Raw genomic sequence first — 25,191 nt, 5'->3', positions numbered from 1 at the left:
GATTCCTGTAAGAGATCACTTCTGTCCAAGCAGGTCGGGAAAAGCTATTTCTATGTGCATATCTGGAAGGGGGTCTTGTGAATGTCTTCTAAACTTAGGTCATGTCAACAGAAGCTTATTCACAACTACTCATTGCCTTCTTAGTTATATGCCTGTTATTTCAAACCTATATTACAGGGATGTTCATTTTAGAGTACAGATAGGCTGTTTTAAAAGTGCATGAGAAAAGCATATTGGGAGAAAATCTGCATAAATTCCAGATGAAAACAAACTTATTTCATCTTAAATAAAATTCTGTTTTCTACAAACATTTTGAAGTACGCTTGCCATCTAAATACACTACATAATTGATATCACTTATTTAAAGGTATGTATTTCATTCATTTGCTTTAAGAATTTATCCTTGTGAAATAATCATCATCATTTTGATAGTCTCAATCAGTTGCCTAGCGTGGAAGATGATATCAAGGACCAAAAATGAATTCTTGCCAAGGTTGCTTTCCTGCCCCATTCTGGAATGAGAAAAAAGCATTATCCACCCCTAGGGCATTAGCTGTTAAGAGGTGTACATGGGTTTGGAAACATCCTCTTGTCAAGGGTGAGGATAGCCTAAGAAGATTTCTAGAACCTGAAACTAGCCAGCCTCTCTGTCCTCTGAAAAGCTTCACACTAGTATAGATGATGTCATCATTAATAGGATGAGAACAATAATGAAACCATTACTGAAAAAAATATGAGTTAAAAAATACAGACCCGGAAGGCTGTCACAATGGTCTCGTGTTGATGACCCAGGCTGATTTTACTAGCGAGGGCTCAGCGATAATTTTATGGGGATGGAGACAACAGAACTGCTCATTATGGCAATCACCAATAAAACAGAGCATGGGGCTAATACAGAGTGCGAGCCATTTGGTGTTGGACATTAGTTTTGAGTTTAAATATATGCTTCAATAGGGCCCTGGGTAAAAAGGTATTAAGATGGTAAATGTTTTCAAGTAATGAAATGATGTGAATGTCAAGGTTGGTCTTCCAAACAGGTTTCTCGAATCCTCCCGAAGAGGCTTAAGCTAAACAATGCGGAACAGACAAGTTTCTCCTTTGTGGGCAGACTTAGCTGGTTCAAGTCAGTAATTGAAAAAAAGGTGAGGAAGGATGAGTCAGAACGCCATGTCATCGCATTTTGAAGAGTCGAAAGCACACAGCTTTTGCATTTTAGAAAAGCAAGTTAGGTGCCATGATCAGAGCGCAGTTTAAGTATAATAGTCATCAAAACCAAACTAGCTCATTTTCCCCGCATTCTCAGTGTCAAGACATAAACCACCCTCAGATTCCGAAGTCCTGAGATAGAGACAAATTGTAGGACGGCCTGAGCTTGACTTTATCTGGGACAAGTAAGGTTCTTGGAGACCATCAGTAGCTCACGTTGGCCAGAGACTAAGATAACCATGAAATGGGTGCTTTTTACACAACTTACTTTGGTTTTGTTATTTCTCCCAGCCGGGAGTCTCTAATCTCATGTATTGTTGTCCTCCAGGTTATCGTCATTTTCTTGCCTCCCTCCCCCGCCCCCACATTGACCACAACATTTTAAATAGAGAAGATCTTGAAGGAAAAAAAAAATGTGTGAGCTGCAATTGGCTATTTCTAGGAAATTTCATCCAGTAGAGAGTGTGTAAACCCCCTACCAGGAGGCCCCTAGGCAGCTGGGCCCGAAAGCCCAGCCTCCGCAGCTCTGGGCGTGTTTTCCCGCGTCTGTAACTGCCCCGGGGCAGGGACCTCAGCGCACCCTGCACAGAGGGCTGGGCGGAGCCCGCGGCCAGCGCTGCGGGGTGAGTCTTGGTACAGTCAGGGCTTCAGCGGGGCAGGGCCAGCTGCTGGGCCTGCCAGACGGACACCGGGGCGGGGGGCAGATGGGGCATATAGGTGGCGTCCTGCCTTTGAGAAACACCTAGTGCTCAGAGGGGAAAGGGTGGCGCCCAGAGGGAGTTCCCACCTGTCGCTTTGAGAAGAAATGGAGACTTAAGAAAATAGCAAGGAGGGGCCCGTCGGTGTCTTGGACGCATCTGAGCCCCACCCTCGGTCGGAGGAAAAGCCCCTTGGGTGAGAGACAGACGGTTCAGAGAAACAGAGAAGAAAAGCGCCTCTCCGCGCTCCACCTGCTCCGCCTCGCACTCCTGCTGCGCGCCGGCCCTGCAAGCTCCAGGGACGCGGCCTTTCGCCCCGCTGCGCCCTCACCCCGGCTGGCCTCCGGGTGGCACCTGCTGGCGACCCTACTCCTGAACCCTCTCCATGGCGGCAACCAGACCTGCAAGCTCCCGGAGCGGAGCCTTCAGCCGGCAACTCCTGCTGACCCTCACGGTGAGCGCAGCCAGGGAGGCCGGCCGGCTCAGGGCACCTGGTGCGACCGATGGCCGGAGGTGGGAGGAGGGGAAGCTCCAGGAGCAGGGGTGGGGGTGGGGTCAGTGGCAGCCACAGCCCGGCCTCCGAGTGGTGGAAAACGAAGTTGTGGGGGGGAGGAAGGGGAGGGCGTCAGGGTCGCCAAGGTCTCTAGAGGGAGGGCCGGCCGGTGTCTCCTGGCGATAAGATCTATCCTGGCGGGTAGAGACAGAGGCGCGGGCGGCGAACACGCGTCCAAAACCCTGGCCTCTGGGTACGCGCCCAGGAACTGGGTGCACTGGGTGCGCCGGGTGCGGGGTTCACCTCTGCTTCTGCCGGGTTCAAGGCACCGGAAAGGAAGCCACGCGAAGCCCGAATCCTAGGGTGCAAGTGGAAAATGCTGTTTTTATTTATTCATTTATTTCCTGGTGGATTTGTCTTTAAGATCTTGGCTGATCTTAGGGTGAGGGGGCTTGGAAGAGTGGAGACAGGATGGACTCAAGCCCGGAGGCGGTCAGTGGGTCGATGACCATTTGTGGAGTTTCCTTTGTTAGCGTTTGGGGCTTCTGTTCCCTGCATCTTGGCTGGGCAGTGGTTCGGATCTCTCTTTTTGCCATCTCACCCCCACGCCCGCCCCAACTTGTTTCCCCGTTTTAAGGGGCTGAAGAGCACCTTCTGAGATCTGGCAACCAAAGGGGGTGACTTTATTTCCAAAGAGGGACAGTTCTGTCCTCTAGCACAAAAAAAAAAAAAAAAAAAAAAAAAAAAAAGGCCCAGATCTCTCTAGGAAAGGCAAGAGACCCTGGAATCCCTGGTGAGGGAGAGCCTGGGGGGTGGGGCCGGCCTTGGGAGCAAAGGTAGACCAGACCGGACTTTCCCAGGCCTTCTGGGGAAATAGCAAGCAGTGCCCCTTGCAAGCCAGACAGGGCCAGAGGTCGCCAGGAGGCATCCGGCAAACCACAGCATGGTGAGCCCGGGTCCATGCAGTCTTCTTCCCTCAGCTCAGCCTTCACAAAGGGGCCCTCCATTTTTTCCCCCCAAGTCGTGATATGGCCATGGTTGTTATTATTAGAGTGTCTTTGCCAAGCCGTTAATTTACAGGTCGTATTCATAGCAGAGAAAAGTGCCATGCTTAGCAAGTGCCAGCCAAGTACGCAGCGGTTTTTTTTTTACTGTCGAGGAACATTGAGGCTGGCCTAAGTAACGGTCACAGGTATGTCAGGGACAAAGAAGAGATTGTGCTCAGATCCTTAAAAAAGTTGCCATTTCTTTTTAAGTCATTGGCCCTTGTTCTTTGCGGGACAGGTGCGTCTAGGTACCAGCAATGAGTTGTTTTGCTCTGCGCATACCTCTGCAGCAAAAACCCGCTGCATGCCTCCCACATATAAGTGTGCTGGATTAAAGTGAGATTGAATCCTCCTTTCTGGGACTTCCTCTCCCGGGTTGTAATGTTTTAGTCCTGAAGTAGGGCAGAGAGCCGGGATGCTGAGCATCCCCCTTGCTTCTGTTACTTGCTGGCTAGAAGGTGGGGTGAAGGCCCCCCAGTTCCGGTCACTCTCTGGCTTACTCTGTGTGTGAGCCAAGTCTAGCTAGCATCCAGTGGTGGTTGGGTTGTGGGCCTCAAGGTTGAGAGTTGTGTAATGACAACCAAAGTGTGTCCTATTACTAAGAATGACTCTGAGGGTGGAGGAGGCTTTACAATCCTTCTTTCCTGTACGCTCAAGTGATCCTTCATCATTCCAGAAACCGGCTCCTTCCTCCTTCCTAACATTGCCTCACCTCAGTACAGGTCTTCAGGACGAGAACTTAGCCTGCTACCTAGACTCCTGATGAAATGTGCCTCTCTCAGGTCACCAGGAATTGCCCTGAAAAATCCAAATACCATTTTTCATTCTTTGTTCAGTTTCACTTTGTAAACTTTCTGAACACTCCGAACTCGATTCCCCACCTGGTTTCTTTTTCTTCACCCAGTATTTTTTTCGTTGTAACAAAGGAGTGTGAAACTTGAGCTCTTCCTTCCCAGCAAATGTTGAAGTGTGCAGGACAGCGTTCACTGGTGTACTGCATATGTCTAGAACTTTTCCATCTTGCATAACTGGGATTTTATGCCAGTTGGAAAGCAGCTCCCGGTTCTCTCTTGCCCTGGCATCCCTAGCAAACACTATTCTATCTTCTGCTTCTATGTATTGGACTAATGTTTTCTTCTACTCTTTCATGCTGGCGTAGCTTGGGACTCAGAAAATTTGCCCTTTATATACTATTTCCTAGAACATTTCATCTGCTTCCTGGCTTAAAATATGACACAGATGTCAACAAATCCTAAATTAATAATGCTAGCCTAGGTGCTAGCACTGAACAAGTCCTTTTATCTCGTTTCCTACCATGGTGTGTGGCATTTTTGTCTTTTAGTGTCCAGTGCATGATAGCACCGGAAACTTATCTGCCACATATGAGCTCTGGGAGTGGTTGATTTTTTTCCCTCCCCAGTTCATCATTAAATGCCATTAAGTCTGCATTCAAAGGATGTCTAGTAGATCATTTTACTTGTTTCTGTCTCTTTCGCTTTTACTTGTGTCTGTTACAAATAACGTCTCAGTAAATTTGTAAATATAAACATTTATGTTTCTAATATGCACAAGTGTATCAGTACAGTTTATTTTAAAAAATGAAGTTGACAAATAAATATGTAAATAACTGTGTACTTTTGGTAGATGTTGCTCTTTCTTCTATAGAGGTTACATATGACAAGCGAGATATATGACAGTTAGAAGGTGTGTACTTGTTACTGTAAGCTATTAAATAATGAATTTAAATTAGGCAGTAGTTTGCCAAAATATAATAAAGACTCTGTGCTTCATGCAGACATCACAGAAAACTCTAAACAAATAGAAGGAAGTGTTCAATATAATAGCATGGCTAATAGAAGAGAACACAGTGGATTCATAATTAAATTAGGAATCAAGTAGGCCTGTTTATGTACTAGATATCAAAAGTCAATTTATAAAAACATTAACTAAATAAAAATATTTAGTTTTCCATGGCAATAAGACAAACCAACATTAAAAAATGTTGAAATACACTTGAAACTTTTTTTAAAAAGTTTTCAGATTATGTTTTAAAGTGATAATCTGATATATAAAGGATTTTTTTTAAGTCAACATGAGAAAGCCCACTGGGATTATGGCCATGAAAAGCTCTAATAAAGTAATAAAATGTTTCTTAAAATAAGAAAGAAAATGTTGACTTTGCCCATGAGAAGAACGGGTGAATTAAAAGTCGCACTGAACATGCTGAGATGGCAAACATCCAAAAGTAGGACACCATACTGAGTAGGCGCAATGTTGATAAATAGAAAACTCCATCCATAATTGATGAGTGTGACAAAATCATTATGGACTGTGTGGAGTCATAAGTCATCAAATAGAAGTAGAAATGGTTTTACCTTTTCTTTTCCAATTAATATATATAACCTGATTATATATCGAAGCTACACTTTTAATCAATGATTGAGATTTCATAGGAGATTTAATATCTGTTAGGCTAATATTTCTACTTCTTATAATTTTCTTGTAGATGCTTTTTAAAACTTCTTATTATAACCTTTTGAATCAGCTTGCTTAGCATTAGGAAGCATTTTTTTATTGGACTCACAATTTTGCATGTAATCTGGAGTTAACATATATAAATCTTGGTTTTTTTCTATTCAAAATGGTGCATTTTTCTTTTCTTATTTTTTTTTTGATACAAGTCCCTGTTCTCAAATTTAGCATTCTTTTTTATTGCTTTGAAAATGGTTGTTATCTAGCTGGTTTAGTTTGTGAATGTGCAAGCTAATGATTTTATACTGAACTATCTTACCATTTTATGGTAATTTGCGGATTGATTTGCTTGGGGTTTCCAGGTACAGATTTATTTTTCTTTTTCCTTTGCAATTCATAAGTATTGGGTATCTTGCTCTTATCTAGCACACCTTCAACCCAGTGTGAGCTTGGAGAGCATATCTTGCTTCTGAGCTTAGAGGGGCTATCCCTGCTGCTTTCCATGTGGTGCTGTGACTATAGCATACAAAGTCACACTGAAGAAGTATTTATTAAAAGGAATTTTTGAGCCTTAAAAAATAGGATAGCTATGGAATTTGACCAAGTCCCTTGTGGTATCCTTGGTAGTAATGACTTGCCAGACCTGCTTTGGTTCATGAAGTTTCTAGACTAAGAAAATGGCGTGCATGTGAATCTCAAGGGTCAGTTCACATCTGACTTAACCTTGCTGTGGGCTGTAGCCTTGCAGTTCTAGATTCAGAGGGAAAGGATTTTCTCTTAGGTCTTAGGGGGGGCCCATGCTGGAATTTTAATCCTGATCTCTATTGAAGTGAAAAATCAGCATCAAATCCCCCCAGGTCAGAAATAGTTTCTAGGTTTCTTTTATACCTCCTCTGTGTTCTGGTGTTAACTTGAGCTTTTGCTGCTTTGTTAGTTCTTTGCTACTTTAGTTAGCTAGTTCTTTGCTTTTTTAAAATATGTTTTAAATATGTATCATATGCAATTTTAATTAGTTGGGCCATGGCATCTTCTGGATGACCTTGTTGACTATTAATTGAAATAAAAAATTTTCTCCTTGATCAGTTGCCCACATTGGCCAGACTTACCATATTCAAATATAAAATTGCCTGTGTAATGTATTGGCTTAAAATAAATCACTGGTTTCTTATCATCTCTAAGGAAAGGTCCACGTTTTTTGTTAATACCATTCAGTATTTGTCCCACATTTACTTCTCTTAATTCATTTTAAACTTCCTCAGACACCCACATTAGCCCTTCCAAGTTTCTTTCTGAGGTCTGAGTCATCCCTGGGCTGTCACATGTGTTGTTCTTGTGCCTGGAATTTAAAGCTCTGCCTCCTCTTATCATAGCTAAATTGTTGCCATACTCATGTGACGTACCCTGTGCCATAGATGGAATTAGTTTCTCCTGCCATCTCACAAGCTCTTCGTATTTGCCAATCGTTGCATTAATCCCATCACATTGAAAGTATACATGTATCTTACCTTGGAATGAATGCTTCATAAAAATTATGTAGCTGGTGCACAGCAAAAATTCAATAACTATTTGTTGAATATACAAATAAATTGATGTCCAGCATACTGTTATCTAAGGACTTGTCATAATTTGGAAATTTCTCATCCTTCCCCTATTATTTCCTTAGTTTGAGTCATTATCATCTCTTTTTCAGATTTCTCCTGCAGATCCCCATGTGCTCTGCTGAATTACACTCTTGGTCATTTGTAGCCTAGTTTCCGCATAACTTGCAGAGTGAATCTGTAGAACATATCAGGTCATGCCACGCCACTACCCCTAAACCTGCTATCCCTTCTTTGCATTGGGAGCAAGATCTGCACTGCCCTCCGCTGCCTTTTAGATCCTGCTAGGTGCAGTGTTTACATTCATCTCCTATTGCTCTCCCCTCACTGTGCTCATCCATTGCGACCCCTTCCTGCTGTTCCTCCACTGCACCTAGGAAAGTTCTCTTTCAAAGCCTTTCTGCCAGTTAGGGAGTTAACAGATTTGCTTACTCCCGTCATTTGGGTTTCTGGTATATTTTGCTCATAGCAGTTATAGCTCTCTGCCTTGGCATTATGTGATGCTGCACATTATATTTTGTCTCTCATTGTAATGTAGTCTCCATGGGAACAGACTTTGCTTTGATTACCTTTGTAATTTTTGAATTTGCTGAAGGAGTAAGTTGATGTTGATGTGTCCTTTCAACCACCCTGAGCTTGAATTCTCAGGATTAGCTGATTCTCAATGACAGTCAGTGACAAATTTTCTTTTAATTTGCATTTCAAATACAGTCTCATCACTGTATCCATTTCTTTTGTTTGAAACATGATATCTGTCTTACCTTTACATATAACTTGCATTGGACAACTTACATTGGCACCTTAATATATCTGGAAATGAAAATATTCACCCAAATTTTAGTGACTTCAGTTTATAAATTTTTTAAGTAACATTGTCATGCTAGTTAGTTATCTTCCTTTTAATCAGGCACATTAAAATTATAGAAAAAGTATGTGAATCTTTCAGAAGGATCCAGTGATAAGTTCATATTTCAACATTATGGGCTTGTTTCTGGGGCATAATACATTCACACCCTCCAAAACATGGCAACAAATTATGCTTCTACTTAAATGCAGTGAGTTTTTAAAAGATTTTGAATATGGTAACCATAGCTTGTAGGCAATTAAAATTTGATTGAAATAGAAATAATTGTTACCTATAAAATAGTTTTTAAATTTTTTTCTTACCTGTGTTGCTTTCCTGAATACTACTTAGGCTGTGAGGTTACTACTGAGTCTGTTTCAGTATAGCAAACAAAACTTCAGAGGCTATGTCATTTTCTGGATGTATCCCTTTTATTGTGAAGGAGGGAGCTAATGATTCTAATTTTATCAGTTCACTCTTCCTCTCCATGTAATGTTTTTTCAATTTCTTGCTACAGTATAAATTTCATCTTGGCAATATGTGAACTGATTTCTATGAACAATTATTGTTAATCACATATATTTGCTTATTTTTAATTAACTTTTTACTGACCAATCAAGCTATATTTAATACGTAGTTAGTATCTTCACAAAAATTATGTTATATGTATTTCATAGTGTCTTGCACTAACACTTGTAACTTATATAAGTAACATCCACAGTAAAGAATCTTTTTATGATTGATATTTATTTGGTGTCTTTTAGGTTTTAACACTTACCTGTGATGCTTGCAAAAAAGTGACACTGCATGTTCCCTCAAAACTAGATGCTGAAAAGCTTATTGGTAGAGGTGAGAAGCTATATCAATATGCAATAAATCTTCATTTGGTATGACGCATGAAAATTAGTGTCTTTTTTTTTTTTAAGAAGGATTTATAGCAAGAAGGCTGGGAAGGAGGGAGGAAGGCAGTATCACTATGCATCTACAAATCACATTGAATCTGTTAAAAAAAAGAATTCAAATTAAATACAAAAAAATTTTAAATAAGGATAGCTGTATTGGGACTAATAGTTAAAACTTATGTAGTATATTTCATTTGCACTCTGTCATCACTAAGAAAGGAATATAATTCTTGAAAAATATTTCATATTAAATAGAAAAGGTTATTTAATTTGAATAGCTAGCATTTAGATTATATGGAGGATATAATATGTGTATACATGTTTCTGCAAAATTGAGAAATAGAATTAAAATTGCTTGTTGCATTTTAAAGATTTTATTTTGGAATGTTCATTCTAACACATTTAGCATCTTACTGCATTTGTTTCACTCTATGGTTTTTGTAGTTTTAAATGATTTATTTATTATCTATTTGAAAGACAGAGTGACTTGAAAGTAGAGAAAGAGGGAGAAGCAGATGAAAGAGAAGAGATGTCTTCCATCTTATGTCCACTGGTTAAATTTCCAGACACCTGCAGTAAGCTTCAAGCTGGGAGCCAGAAATTGTTCCAGGCTTACAGAAACCTGGATGAGAAAGATTCTAGTACTTGGGTCATCTTCAGCTACCTTCTGAGATACATTAGCCAGAAGTTGGGACAGAAGCAGAGTGACTGGGACTCTGATATATGATATGGGCATTCCAAGGAGCAACTTAACTCACTGTACCACAATGCCTCATATTTACTTTACTTATCCAATTAATTTTTAAATGTAAATTACATGTGTAAGAAAACATTAAGCCAATGAAAACACAAGATTATGACAGTGCTTTGAAAACTTTGAGGACAATCGAATTACAAGTTAATTTTCTTGCAATTTTCTTTGAAATTTATTCAGTTTTTTGAAATATTATTTGCATGAACTTCATGGGGTACCCTCATAGGATGATTATTCTGAGATAGATACAATTTTATAATATTTTAATTCAGTAGTTGCCTCTTTTAACTGATAGATTCCATTTATCTTACTTCAAGTGTTCTTAAGTGTGAGTCTATAGCAAATTTCATTCAATAAGGAAAAACATTTTCATGTCGGTCTAAATACTCAAACACTGTAGTTCATTTGTCTTTATTTCAGTACAAATATCTTTTTTAAAAAATTATTTTTATTACAAAGTCAGATATACAGAGAGGAAGAGAGACAGAGAGGAAGGTCTTCTGTCCAATGATTCACTCCCCAAGTGAGCACAATGGCTGGTGCTGTGTCGATCTGAAGCCGGGAACCTGGAGCCTCTTCTGGGTCTCCCACGCGGGTTCAGGGTCCCAAAGCATTGGGCCGTCCTCGACTGCTTTCTCAGGCCACAAGCAGGGAGCTGGATGGGAAGTGGAGCTGCCGGGATTAGAACCAGTGCCCATATGGGATCCTGGGGCGTTCAAAGTGAAGAGTTTAGCCATTAGGCCACGCTGCCGGACCCCAAATATCTTTTTAAAATCATGTGAAATAGAGGGTGGGTGTTGTGGCACAGTGGCTTAAGTATTTGCTTGGGAAACTTGGATCCATATTGGAATGCTTGGTGTCTAGTCCCCCCTCTGCTTCCCGTCAGCTTTCTGCTAATACACCCTGGGAGGCAGCAGGTGATGGCTCAAGTCTTTGGGTTCCATTCACAAACATGGGAGACCTGGATGGAGTTCCTGGCTGCAGATTTCAGTATGACTAGCCCTCACTACTGTGAACATTTGGGGAATGAACTAGCAATTAGAAGATCTCTTTCCCTCTCTCTTCCTCTCTCTCAGCCCTCCCTACTTCCTCACTCCCTCCCACTTCTCTCTTTCCCTCTCCATAAAAATAAACTTTAAAAGATAGGAAATATACATTAGAAGTGATATTTATGTTTAAGCACAGTTTAATTAGGCATGTAGTTTCATTTGTCTTTTTAATAAGGTGAAATTTTCAAAGGCTGGCATGATTAATTTTAAGTTTTTAGTTCCCACCATATGTGTAGATTATTGTTGCGAAGTCTGGACACTGGTTTACTATGTCTTGCTACTTGTATTTCCGACAGTTAACTTGAAGGAGTGTGTTAAATTTCCAAACCTAATTCACTCAACTGATCCTGACTTCCAAGTTTTAAAGGATGGTTCAGTCTATACAACAAATGCTGTGCTTTTGTCCTCGGAAAAGAGAAGCTTTACTATATTGCTTTCTAACACCAAAAAACAAGAAGAGAAGGAAATATTTGTCCTTTTGGAGCATCAAACAGAGGTATATACAACTATATAAAAGAAAGTGTAATAATGTCTTTTCCTCAGATGTATCTAACATTACTAGGGAAGATGTAAAACCAGAAGGGATATGGTGTAGTTGGTTTGATGAAGAATGAAACCCATGAGACAAATCAATAATATCCAAAGTAGAAAAGAATTATACATGTAGAAAACAATATGGATTATTAAATGTTGTTATTCCTTTTCATTCAGGAGAATAAAAGAGAAACTGGGATAAACTACAGCATAGGACTTCAGGTTACATATGCAAGAGCACCCATTGTTCTTTACGATCAAATGGATTTCCACAAACAATTTCTGAAACACTCCTCTATGTAAAAAGACTTGATTCTCCAGGAATTAAGCATACTTTGTAGTCTTAGAAAACAAATGACTGTTGTAATTGGAAGTTTGCACCATGTGCATACTTACTGTATTAGAATGCCCATTATCAAAATGATTCCTGGTCAACTATTGGCCATTCCTCACTTGTGTAGTTTGAGTCATCACTATGTTTCTTTCCTCATTCTGGCACAGATCTCTCTGTTGGTTCTCTGGCTCTGCCTAATTGCTGGTGAGTGGAAGATTCTTGTGCTAAATTTAGAAAGTCATACGCTTCCTTATTTTCATTACATATCTCTCCTCCCATGTTTTTACATAGCAATATGGCATTGGTAATTTTTTTTTCAGTTTCGCTTCTGTCTTCCCTTTCCATCTCTCTTTGCTTCGTATTTCCATCAAGTTACTCTCCCAAGAGGCTTTTTACTGTCACAGTTTCAGAGACTACTTCTTCATTATTTGTCCATGTACTATGCATTCCTCACTCATCCTCATGAGGGGAGAAAGATGTATTGAAGTGCAGTGTTTTTGAATAAAGTAGCCATTAACTTTAACTTTTTCTTCTGGTAAATCGAGGTACCAAACCAAATGCAACCTAAAGAAAAAGTTCTGCGACGAGCCAAGAGAAGATGGGCTCCCATTCCTTGTTCAATGCAAGAGAACTCCTTGGGTCCATTCCCACTTTTCCTTCAACAGGTACAGTTTAACTTTTTCATTTTTGTTTTTAAAAAATGTTGACATTGAATGTGCAGTTTTTAAAACTGCTGTATATGAATATATGAATGCGTGAGCATGTGTAGTTTTATGTTTCAATCTATATGTGTAAATAAAAAATACATCTTTATACTTTGCACACACATTTCTGAATCCTTTTCATGCAAAGGCAATTTTTAGAACTATAACGCTCATCTAGCTTTGTCAAACACATTCCTTTAATGAATCTTTCTATCAACAGGAATATGAGAGTCTGTAGATATCCATAGATATACCTGAACAACTCCCATAATGACAGATACAGTCACTGTTAAAAGCCCAAGAGCCACAAGAAAGATACACACACCTCTATTGCTTATTCCTTATAAAAGTTCTACCTCATTCTGCATCTGCTTTGGCACTTTATCTTTTTTATTTATTTATTTTTTTTGAACTTTAATGGAAATCCCAAAACCCCTCCCTGTCTCTTTCCATTGCTGTGGCCACTATCATCCCAACTTTGTCCTGGTTTTCTTTTCTCTAAGTTCTTGAAATGGTTGGTGGAATCCTCCATTAAAACCTACCCACAGATTTAGTGCAGCTGAGAGAAAATCCAGTTAAAATCAAGAAAGAATGGTTAAGTGATTATTCTACCAATTTTGACTTGAAGATGGTCAAGATCTTCCTGTGTGGCAGGCATCATGATAAGCAACTACAGCCCATCCCCTACTTATCTTCTATAATTTGTCCTCTGTATTGGAATGTCTGGCCTCAAGTCCTGTTCTACCTATGCTTCCAATCCAGCTTTCTACTGATGCACCTGGGAGGCAGCAGAAATGGTCAAAGGGCTTGGGCTCCTGCCATCCACATGGGAGAGTCCATTAGAGCGTCTGGCTTCGAGCCTTTGGCCTGGCTCAGCCTTGGCTGTTGGGAACATTTGGGAAACATACCAGTGGATCAGAGACCTCTTCATTTTTCTCAATCTGTTACTCTTTCTTTCAAATATATATATACATATATACATACACATATACACACATATATATGTAAACTATTTTTTTCCTTTAAATACAAAAGATCTAACAGAGAGAATAAAACTTGGTTGGAAGAATTTTGCTTTTTGAATCAATAACCAAAATACCACCCTTGCCAAGATATTCTTCAACTTCCAGTCTCTCATACTTATTTCTTCAGTCAGATGTCATAAAAAAGAAGACACTTAAAGTGATGAGAAGCTCATTAAAGAAAGCATAGTTTAAATTTTCATCCTGCAGATTGTACACTTTAAACTCAATGTGTTAAATATTATATTGCAAATAATAAAAAATAAGTTTAAAAAACTTGACAGCAGAATATTTTTATGCACAAAATACTTTATTTTCTAAGATGCAAAAAGTCTTAAATATTTGATGTCCATAAGTGCATTAATCCTGTATATATCTTTGTTCATTCAAGAAAATTAAAATGGTACTACATAACTTAGCTCATGCATTGCTTTTGAAATTTGATTATTAGGTATCTTAACTTGATTGCTAATAATCAATTAAAAAGAACATATGCATTCTAATAAAAATAGCAATGTAATGCCATAACCTAAAAACACAGATGAAAGCTGTTCTGAAAAAGAAATTGTCTAATGCAAAATCTACTCTCTAGATTCAATCGGACACAGCTCAGAACTACACTGTGTACTACTCCATCAGGGGGCCAGGAGTTGACCAAGAGCCTTTGAATTTATTTTATGTGGAGAGAGATACTGGAAATCTGTATTGCACTCGTCCTGTGGATCGTGAGCAGTACCAATCTTTTGAGGTAAAGTCAAAAGTTTATATAGTATTAATATTTAGTAAATCTTTCACTTCCCATTCTCATTTTATTTTCTGCTTTCTTTGCTGTTCTCAATATTTTAGCTATATATGATAGAACAAAATAGACTTGCGGCTAGATAAATTCTCAAGGAACAATAAAATTGAATTTTATTAATTTGTTGCTAGTTTTAGGGTTGTATTAGTTATGTTTTTTTCTGAAGAAAAGAAGAATATAATTTTAATGAGAAGTGATTTAGTTGGCAGAAAATATTTTTGAATCTCTTCATGGTGTAGGGATACTAGTAAAAGAGACTTGGATATTAAGTATACCCAAATACCTTGCAATGGGAGAATGTTAACATTTCTTGCACAGGTAAGGAATGTGGACAATGCTTAACCAAGTGATTAAGTCTTTTAATAATCTGAATAATTTTTCCAAGGAAGAATATGGATTTAAATATAATTCACAGTCGTGCTCACATGTAATGAAGGCTTGGTTCCCATCAGAGTAGATCATTTTCTTAACTGAATTATAATTATTTTGTATCCATCATGGCTTAATTTTTTATTCAACAGAAAATTTGATTAAATATAGACATGCAAAAGTTTCAATTAAGTACTTAGTTTTAAAATCCTGCAATTTGACTTTCAAAGTGCCTATGATGAGTTGTTGCTGCTGTCACAGCTGTTGTATGAAAAACTGGAATAGAAATGCATAATGTGAAATTTGAAGAAATTTTTATGTTTCACTTACAACTTGCAACCATTCATTTGTTATATTGTAGAATTCCTGTTTTTAGCTTGAAACGTTCTTATGAAAAACTTTTAGAAAAATAAGCATTGATATGTCTATCATCTGCATTTAGAAAATAGGATAATAGCCAAGCTAATTGCATTTGGGGAATTTGTAATCCTAAGGAATCCAAAGTATAAAGGGGTCCAGAAGGTTATATTTAAAATCTGTGCACTTGAAACTTTCAAATAATATGAAACGTAAAATCACCAAGTCCTTTTTCAGAACAAAAATTATACTCATGAAAATACAGAGCAATTACATGGAAATGAACATGATGAATATATTAGTTAACTTTAAACATAAAATGCTGTTACACCAAAAAGTTAGCTACCTCTTTTGGCAATAAAGTTGGCCAAATCTAAAAATAGCAGAAAGTGTGACTCACACTGTGGTGCTGAAGAATTTCCAAATGAAAGCCGAAGAAAGTTTGAACATTGTTTTATTTAGAAGTTATTTTCACTTTTCCCTCTATTTTCACTCATTTGCAGCTCGTTGCGTTTGCAACAACTCCAGATGGATATACACCAGAGCTTCCACTGCCTCTGCCTATCAAAATAGAGGATGAGAATGATAACCACCCAATTTTTACAGAAACAACTTACATTTTTACAGTTTATGAAAACTGCCGAATTGGTAAGTACCTAGTTTAACAATATGTGACAACTTAATGTGATTCAGCCCGTAAGTTCAGCTATACTGTAAGTGTTGGTAAGCAGCAGCATATGGCTTGATACCACGCGCAAGGAGGTCTGGATGGGATTTGGGATTTTGTTCTGTGCTAGAATACTTGTGTGACTCTGGATGCGTTTCCTAATCTTGATAAACCTTAGTTTGTTCATCCATGAAACGGGTCAGCACTGCATCCAATTGTTGTCAAGATTAAATGAAGAAAAATGTACATGGGCTACCAGGCACAGCACTTCAAAAATAGGTGTTAATATACAATCTCAATGTAAGACAAAAACGTACTTATAAAAGACTTATTTTTGCATTTATTCACTTGAAAGGCAGAGTTACAGAGAGAGAAATGGAGAAACAGAAAGAGAGAGAGAGAGTTGGGAGGGAGAGGGAGGAAGCGAGAAAGAATCCATTGACTGATTCACTCTCAAAATGGCTGCAAAGAGCCAGGAGCCTCTATCAGGTTTCCTATGTAAGTGTCATGGCTGAAGAGCTTGGTCCATCCTCTGCTGCTTTCCCAGAGACATTAGCAGGGCACTGGATCAGAAGTGAAGCAGCTGGGACATAAGCTGGCCCCCATATAGGATGCTGGTATTGCAGATGATGGCTTAATCTGTTATGTCACACTGCTTGTTCCAAATAAACCCTTTTAAGATGTGTAACACATCTAGGAGCAGTTGCAGACATAGTCTTGAATGCATCTATTAATATTCCATAATGATATAATGACCGACAATATTCTGAGCATGACCATAAATGTTACTGAGTGTAATACAAATGTTATCTCAATTGTGTGAAACAATCCACTTTAACTGCAGGTCAGGATGCTGTTTCTGATACTAGCAATGGCAGGACTTCCTAGATAAAGCTAATTTGTGTAGTTGACCAATTACAAACTTGCTGTGAACAAAATTCTTTATTTAGGAAATAAAAACGTCCTCAAGGGATGGTATCAACATTTAAAAAATGATACATTAAATACCATGATAAAGATTTGATCACCAAATTCCAAAATATAACCAAGATAATTAATAACTAAGATATTCAATAACTAAGAGATTTAAAGAAAAAATATCTTGGATAGAGAAATCATACGCTTTCCAAAATCTTTGACTTTGGCATATAATAAAGTGATCTGGAACTGTTCTGAGGTCAGAGGAGAGGAATGAAGCACAGGGTAAATTGAAAATGTGAGAATTTTGAAAATTAATGAGAATTTTTTATGCAGGCTCGACAGTGGGACAGGTCTGTGCAACTGACAAGGATGAGCCAGACACAATGCACACACGCCTCAAGTATTCCATCATTGAGCAGCTGCCGAAATTACCTACCCTCTTCTCTATGCATCCAAGCACGGGTGTCATTACTACGTCATCATCTCAGCTAGACAGAGAGGTAACAGAAGTATTAAAAAACCTCTAGGTAACATAAAAATGTTGGTTATAACATAGCTATGTAGTAGTATTTTCATTTCTCTGATTATCACCTAAGGACGTGTCTTTGGAAAGCATGTTATAAAACTGGTTTTTTTGAAAAATTATTTTATTAATATTTTAATATTCTCAACCCAGGTCCAGTTATTTTCAACATTTGGAGAGTGAACCAGTGATGACAGGTCTCTTCTCTCTTTCTTTCTCCTCTGTATTTCAAAGCAAATAACATTTAAAAAAATATTTACTGTTAATATTATTTTAAGTATGTTAAGAAACATGGTTATATAAATTTGTGCTGTGGTAATTTTGAAATATTTTTCTTTTCTGAAAAACATAATATCAAACTTCCAAATATGTTATCTATAGTGTCAAAATTGGAAATATCAAAAACAAATGCTGAACCTTTGGAAATGTGTAGAAATTCATCATCTAGAGAGATGACAATGCTTCTGTTTGTGTCTGCAAGCTTTTCTCAACAGTCTCCTCTATTTTTTTTTAAGATTCACTTATTTTTATTGAAAAGACAGACATACAGAAAGGATATACAGAGAGGAAGATCTTCTGTTTGCTGGTTCACTTCCCAAGTTGCCTCAATAACTAAAGCTGAGCTGCTCTGAAGCTAGGAGCCAGAAACTTCTTCTGAGTCTCCCTATCAGGTGCAGGCTCCCAAGGCTTTGGGCAGTCCTTGATTGCTTTCCCAGGCCACAGGCAGGGAGCTGGAAGTGCAGTGGAGCTGCCGAGACACAAACCAGTGTCCTGTCCATATGGGATCCCATTGTGTGCAAGGCAAGGACTTTAGTTATCACATTGGACCCCTCATCTGTTCCCTCACATATATGAAAGGAGGGTCCGTATTAAATCCCTGATCTCTGGCTCTCAGTTTTAAATAGACTGCCAAATTAAAAAAGATTCCCACAGATAATAAAGTAACTAATGTGAATATTGACCTTATTTGTATTTCCCAAACTCTTTTAATGCTTGGCTTAGTATAACAAGATAGATTCTTATCTGTTCTCCTGTATTCAGTTTGCTACAAGAGATTTTAGCTAAAGCATATACACAAGAGTCAAACATGAAGTTAAAGAGAGAACTTTTAATAGGAGTTTCAAATCACTGTGGATGTTCTCTTTTGCTAAAACTTGAGAAATAGTAAATTGTTTCCTATACATTTCTTGTAATGTAAACTCCTAAGTCTTATAATGAACTTTCATTCTTTGTTACATAAAAACCCACTGGTTTTTCTTATATTGTGAGGGGACATCTCCCCAGTGTGTAATTTTATAAAACCATAAATCAGTATTGGGAAGTGTTGGTGCACATTTCTTGAAACAGTCTTGAAAAGAAAAAGTCTTTTCCTTATCACCTCCATTAATATTACAATGGTTGATAAGAGTTTTCCAAGGGCATCATTTTTCTTGAAAATGACAATTTGTCACAGGCAGTCAAATTATTATCTATATGGTGTTTCATAAAAACGTACAGTGCCCAATTCAGTTCACAAATTAAAATACACAAGTATTTTTCCTTGAACAGATGTTTTTGGTAGAATTAGAAACCAATCAATGGCAGTTACCCCAGGCTTGTTTTGTAATAATTTCTTTGACTCTAGAGTTTCATTTTTCATCTGTTGCCCACAACAGTGTCAGCTTCTTTCTGTTCCGTGTGAAGATGCTACAAATAAAACTGAAGGATCACAACACTTCACTTTATTCTGTTATCAGCCAGTTGATCATAGTCAATAAATTTTAGCACATTACAAATGAAACACGTAGATGTTATAAATGTTTTTAAGTGAAATGAGGCCGTTATTTTCCTGTTGGAAACTGTGATGGATTATTAAGGAAGGGTTAAACAAGAAAACTAAGTTCATACATGCAAAACAGAGGTGGAAAGAAACCATATTTTGTTTTGGGAAATGCATGAGGATAAGAAGGTTTGAGAGACCATTGAATTAAGGGGGAAAAAAGTGACTTTGTAAAACAGAAATGAGCATTATATCAGTAGAAGGTTAAAAAAATGTTTTCACATGTTTAGTTTTATGACAACAGTGACTAAGGCAGAAAGGATGATCATAACAAGCATTTCATAGGACAGGAAACCTAGGTAAAGAGGATTTTCCAACCTCCCAAGATTGCATTCTCCTTTTTTGAAGCTGAGAATCAGACTTCGGCTTTCTTTTAATAAAATGTATTTATTTAGCTCATTTAACATTTAGTTCATTAGTTTACTTGAAAAGCAGAGTCTCTCTCACACACACAGACACAGAAAAAAAAAAAACAAGAGACAGTAAGAGAATGAGAGAGAGAATGAATCTTCCATCTGCTGGTTTACACTCAAGTGGCTGCGATAGTCAGAGCTGGACCATTTCTTAGCCTGGAGTCTAGAATTTGAGTTTCCCAAATGGGTGGCAGGGACACAAGTACATCAGACAGCATACTGCCTTCTCGGGTGCAGTAGCAGGAGTCTGAATCAGCACCAAGCAGCTAGGACTTGAGCTTGCACTCTGACACGAGAGGAAAGTGTCACAAGCTGCACTTTAATGCACTGTGTGCACCAAAACCCTGGCCTATAGAATCTGTATTTCTGCAAGGTGTTACTATAATGCTGCTTTTCGCATTTTAAAGATTTATTTATTTTTATTTGAAATGCAGCATCACAGACAAGGAGAGATAGAGAGAAAGAGAGAGTGAGCAAGCTTCCATTTGCTGGTTTATTCCCCAAATGGCCAGAGATGTTTCCTTCCAAAGCTAGGAGTCAGGAACTTCTTCCAGCTCTCCCACCTAGGTGCAAGCTCCTGAAGATGAGCCATCCTCTGCTGACTTCCAAGGCCATAAACAGAGAGCTGAATCATGCTAGGACATGGACCAGCTCTCACATGGGATGCTGGCACCACAGGCAGACACTTAGCCTACTATGCCATGGCCCTAGCCCCTATTCTCTTCTAATAAATTGAGCTATAGGAGGAGACACATTTTTTTTAAAGTAGCAACATTTTAAAGCCAGATGCTATTTTTTCCATGGAAAGAAAAAATTAGCCCCAGAACTTTATTTTCAAACTGATTTTTAAAATCTTTATATAAATATATTGAAGTTAATCTTTAAAATCTTTTATTAAATGGAGAATTTCTCACATTATTGCTTTATTACAGGAATATTGTAAGGTTTACTGTTATATCTACCTATGTATCTATCTAGATACATGATAGATAGATAGATAGATAGATAGATAGATAGATAGATAGATAGATATGACTTACTCCCCAAGATAGGCGCAGCAACTAGGTTGGAGCAGGTCAAAGCCAAGAGCCTGAGACTCCATGTGGGTGTTCCACATGGACGGCAGGGTCCCAGACATCATCTTTCACTGCATTCCCAGGTGCATTAGAGTGGGATAAGATTGGAAGTGGAACAGCTGGGCTTGTGGTACTGACCTTACAAGCAGTGGCTTGACCCACAGGTCAGCTGTGCCACAATGATAGTTCTGACTTACAACTATACATTTTTAAATTTAAACTTGTATTTATGAAGTAAATTGAAAATGTATCATTGTATAAATAATGAAAAATAAGAGTAGAAGAAATTTTTGGGTGGAGAGTATCAACGTACTCTTCAAACTTTGTATGTAAATTTTGTTTTCTTTATACAAATAAAAAAGCAAAATAAGAGGAATATGTTTTTGGTAGGAGATAAAGGTTGTTAGAGATCGATGTGTAGTTTAAAATGTACTGATGATATTTGTTGAATAGATAAAACCATTGATTATGTATTACACCAGTTGATAGGATTTTAAACTTGAGAAATTACATGGTTTTCATAAAGTGAATGAAAAATACTAGTGTTAAGTTCTTAAATAGAAAGGCCGTAGTATTTAACAATGTGCCCTTTAAATTCTTAATGCAAGGAAAGTTAAACACCGTAAACATATATTTCATAAAAATGTTGATCATTTCTCTAAGCACTTAAGTTATCTCTTTGTTTTCAGGTAATTGATACGTACCAGTTGACAATAAAGGTACAAGACATGGATGGTCAGAGATTTGGTTTACAGTCAACTGCAACATGTATCATTAATATTGGAGATGTGAATGACAACTTGCCAGTATTCACCCATTCTTCTGTAAGTACATGATATTAGGAAGAGGAAAAATGTATAATCTATTGTTAATTATTAGGTATGCAGATCCTCATTGATAACACATGATTTCCCTTGGCAGCACTGGCAAAGTAACCCATTTGGGCACAGGTTCTAGTCATGACTGCTCCATTTTCACCCAGCTTACTGCTCATGGCCTGAGAAAGCAGTGGTGGATGGCTCAAGTCCTTGGGTTCCTGCTCCCACATGGGAAAACTAGAAGAAACTTTTGGCCTTCAGCTTTGGATCAGCCCAGCTCTGGCCATTGCAACTATTTGGGGAGTGAACCAGTAGATGGAAGACCCCTCTCTGTCTCTCATGATTTCTCTCTGTAACTCTGATTTTCAATAAAACAAAAATCTTTAACAAAAAAATGTAAAAATAATATTTAGAAAATTAGAAAAACAGGGCTTCCTTTAGTGGATATTTTATTTTTGTGAGTAAATTAACTAACATGACATTTTTGCTTGTATTCTTTTAGTATGAAGCATCAGTGGAGGAAAATACAGTTGATGTGGAAATCTTGCGTGTTACTGTTGAGGATAAGGATTTAGTTAATACTCCTAATTGGAGAGCTAACTATACCATTTTGAAGGGAAATGAAAACGGAAATTTTAAAATTGTAACTGATCCCAAAACTAATGAAGGAGTTCTGTGTGTAATCAAGGTAAGATTAAATCAACAATTTATCATATCAAAGAATAGTATACTACATTTTAATAAAAAGAATAGAATTCTGCTAAATGTTGGAGTAATGTATATAGGGCAATATAAATACCATGTTGTGTAAATATGTGTTGCAGAATGTTTATTTTTGATAACTTTTATAACAGTGTGATTTAAAAGAAATATATGCAAGTATATATTCAGTTAATGTGATATTTTATCCAGTTTGTAGCCGATTTCTCTTAAATCAGATTTCTCTAAGTTTTGATTTTGGGGACACTGCCTTGCTTTCCCAGCCTGTTTCTTGATCTGAGTCCAAGAAATTCTATTTACTTATGACTTCCCCAAATGATAAATCAACCCTTGAAGAGGTTGCTTGTAAGTTTATTCATCTATGTTCAGTACATTGTTATCATCCAAGTTCAAAATCGGAATCCTCAATGACTTAAAAATGTATATATGTCTAGTGTTTCATTTTCATATTGTTTTACAACATCTGAAACAGACTTGCTGCTAGTTCAGGAGCTAGCATTAGAGCACAAAGCAGTCTGAACTCCTCTGATCTTGGACAATCATGGGCTCATTACAGACCCCTTTCTATCTTATGTCTGTGGAGTTTTCTTATTCTGCATGCATTTTCACAAGAAGCATGAATCATAAGTGATGAATCCCTCTTATTGGAATCAGGAAAATCAGCTCCAGTTTGTGTATAATTTTTTTCTGATTCAAAGAAATTCCCTTAAAACCATATCTGATTCTTTACCCAGCACCTGCCCTATAGGTTGGTATTTGAAAGAAGGAAATCTGTTTCTGTGAACTCCAAGACCTGAAACAATTCCTATCATTCATTCTCATTATAGTTATAAATCTTCATGGAACTTGGTACTTTGAGGCTTTAAGAAAGGAACTGGAAAGGAAGAGTTTTAAAAGGGCACTGTTGGGTGGCCATTGCTTGTACAGAAGGGTAAGCCATCTGAGAGGTCTGACAAGTGGCATCCCAGATGGGAGTGCCTGGTTTCAGCATCAGCTACTCCACTTTTGGTCTAATTTTTGCTTATGCATCCAAGAGGAACAGATAATGGCTCAAGCCTTTATCTTAAGCCTACCCAGTCATGTGGGAGACATGGATGGAGAGTTTTAGGTTCCTTGATTTATCCTGTCCCAGCCTCCCCACGCCTCTCTCTTTCTCTCTCTCCCTGTCACTCTACTTTTCAAATAATTAGATTTTTTCAAAGGAATGTGTGATGATTGTAAACTGTTTATATTCTTGTATTTCCCCTCCTGAATGCATCTTACAAAAATTGAGCCCTATTTTCAGCCCATGCCAAGAACAAACAATTCTGCTTATTTGAGGAATAAAAGAAAAGCTATTCTTAATGTTGTAGTAAATATCTACTGATCATGATATAGATTCCATAAAGGGGTATCTCTTGTGTCACCATGTACACATTTTCATTAAGTATTTTCTGAAACTTCTATCAGAAATCTATTTAACAATTAGTTACTTATTTCAGATCATGCTGCTGAGTGTTAAGTGATTGATCTGATTCTTCAATACATTTATTTTTGTAGCCTCTGAATTATGAAGAAAGACAACAGCTGACTCTGCAAATTGGCGTGACTAATGAAGCTCCATATACAAGAGATGGTATTTCAGGGTCATCCACGAGCACAGCAACAGTTACTGTTAATGTAAGAGATCAGGATGAAGGTCCCGAGTGTAGCCCAGCAACACAGACCGTTCGAATTACAGAAAATGTAGCGGTCGGAACAAAAAGCAATGGATATCGTGCCTTTGACCCGGAAACAAGAAGTAGCGATGGCATAAGGTATTTGTAATTCTACTGTAGTGAACTTCAAGTTAACTGTAGTTTTCAAAGTTTTGAACTTGTTTTGAATTAGTGTTATAATTTGGCTTATAATCCCTCACATATTTTAATTCCTCATTATTAACAGGTATAGGAAATTAAATGACCCAAAAGGATGGGTTACTGTTGAAGAAAATTCAGGATCCATCGTGATTTTCAGAACTCTGGACAGAGAAGCAGAGAGCATCAGAGATGGAATCTATAATATTACAATCCTCGCATCAGAACAGAGTAAGACATTTTCTTTTTTTTTTTTATTGTTAATTATTTTGCATTATGTGACAGTTTCATAGGCTCTGGGAATCCCCCCCCTCCCTCTCCCTCCCCTCCCCCCGGTGGATTCCTCCACCTTGATGCAGTATTACAGTTCAAATTCAATCAAGATTCTTTCATTGCAAACATATACCAAGCATAGAGTCCAGCTACTTATTGTCCAGATGGGTTGAACAGTTTCTTGGGGAGACCTTTTCTGGTCTGAAGTTTGAGCTGGCAGAATATCATCACAGTCAATTAAGAGTCCCAATATAACATCAACAGCAATTTGCAATATTATGGAATTGACATGGTTTTGAGTAACCAGTGTATTAAAAAGAAAAAAAAAAAAAAAAAAAAAAGGAAAACAAGTCCTAGCCACAACCTATGATTAGCTCATTGACATTTCAATTTTAGTTCATATACAGGACCGGCTGCTCTATACCTTAAAATGGCCATAAGGCACCATTCAGCTGTTTCGTGTCCATTTCATCTTAGTATTTAGCCAGTTGTTGTGTTGAAGTAAAATTTTGCTGATCTTGGCAGATTTTAGGATAATCCAGACTGGCTTGTAACTCTAACAAGATATATGTCAACATTTTAGGTGCAGAACATTTTTTTTGGGGGGGCGGTGTGCAGGAAAATCCTCAACACCATGGTGAGGAGTAACTAATCTTTGTGACCCACCCAGCGAGGCATGAGCCAATCCATGCCAGCTCTTTCCTGTCAGATTTCAAGTTCTACTTTCTGTTGTTTATTTATTTTCGGTTTTTTTTTTAAACAACAATAAAACTACTATACCAATGCATGAGGGGGGAATTGGGTGCGATCCTGACAACCTCTTAACAGGAGGTCATGTGCGTGGAGCAGGGGAGCACTCCAGAGTGGAACAGGTGGTAAGGAGGAAGCTTGGATCCCAACCATGAAGACTCCCAGACCTTCACCACAAACTATTAATACGAGCAA

At 38.1% G+C, this 25,191-nt stretch overlaps 1 protein-coding gene across 2 annotated transcripts in view; it reads left to right on the top strand.

Moving 5' to 3' along the window:
• The first annotated feature begins 1,833 nt into the window (after positions 1-1,833).
• Positions 1,834-25,191, top strand: part of DSC2 (desmocollin 2) — a 34,745-nt gene continuing 11,387 nt past the window's right edge. For both annotated transcript variants that reach the window (XM_004579585.2, XM_058676990.1), the window contains exons 1-11: positions 1,834-2,358; positions 9,122-9,206; positions 11,359-11,558; positions 12,476-12,595; positions 14,249-14,404; positions 15,685-15,829; positions 17,103-17,269; positions 21,290-21,424; positions 21,921-22,106; positions 23,678-23,934; positions 24,062-24,204. In XM_004579585.2, the coding sequence (XP_004579642.2) occupies positions 2,290-2,358; positions 9,122-9,206; positions 11,359-11,558; positions 12,476-12,595; positions 14,249-14,404; positions 15,685-15,829; positions 17,103-17,269; positions 21,290-21,424; positions 21,921-22,106; positions 23,678-23,934; positions 24,062-24,204 (1,663 nt within the window). In that variant the 5' untranslated portion in view covers positions 1,834-2,289. The remainder of the gene's footprint in view (positions 2,359-9,121; positions 9,207-11,358; positions 11,559-12,475; positions 12,596-14,248; positions 14,405-15,684; positions 15,830-17,102; positions 17,270-21,289; positions 21,425-21,920; positions 22,107-23,677; positions 23,935-24,061; positions 24,205-25,191) is intronic.

The sequence above is a fragment of the Ochotona princeps genome, chromosome 18 (genome assembly GCF_030435755.1).
Source record: "Ochotona princeps isolate mOchPri1 chromosome 18, mOchPri1.hap1, whole genome shotgun sequence".
Taxonomy (NCBI): domain Eukaryota; kingdom Metazoa; phylum Chordata; class Mammalia; order Lagomorpha; family Ochotonidae; genus Ochotona; species Ochotona princeps.
This window is presented reverse-complemented; position numbering and strand designations above follow the sequence as displayed.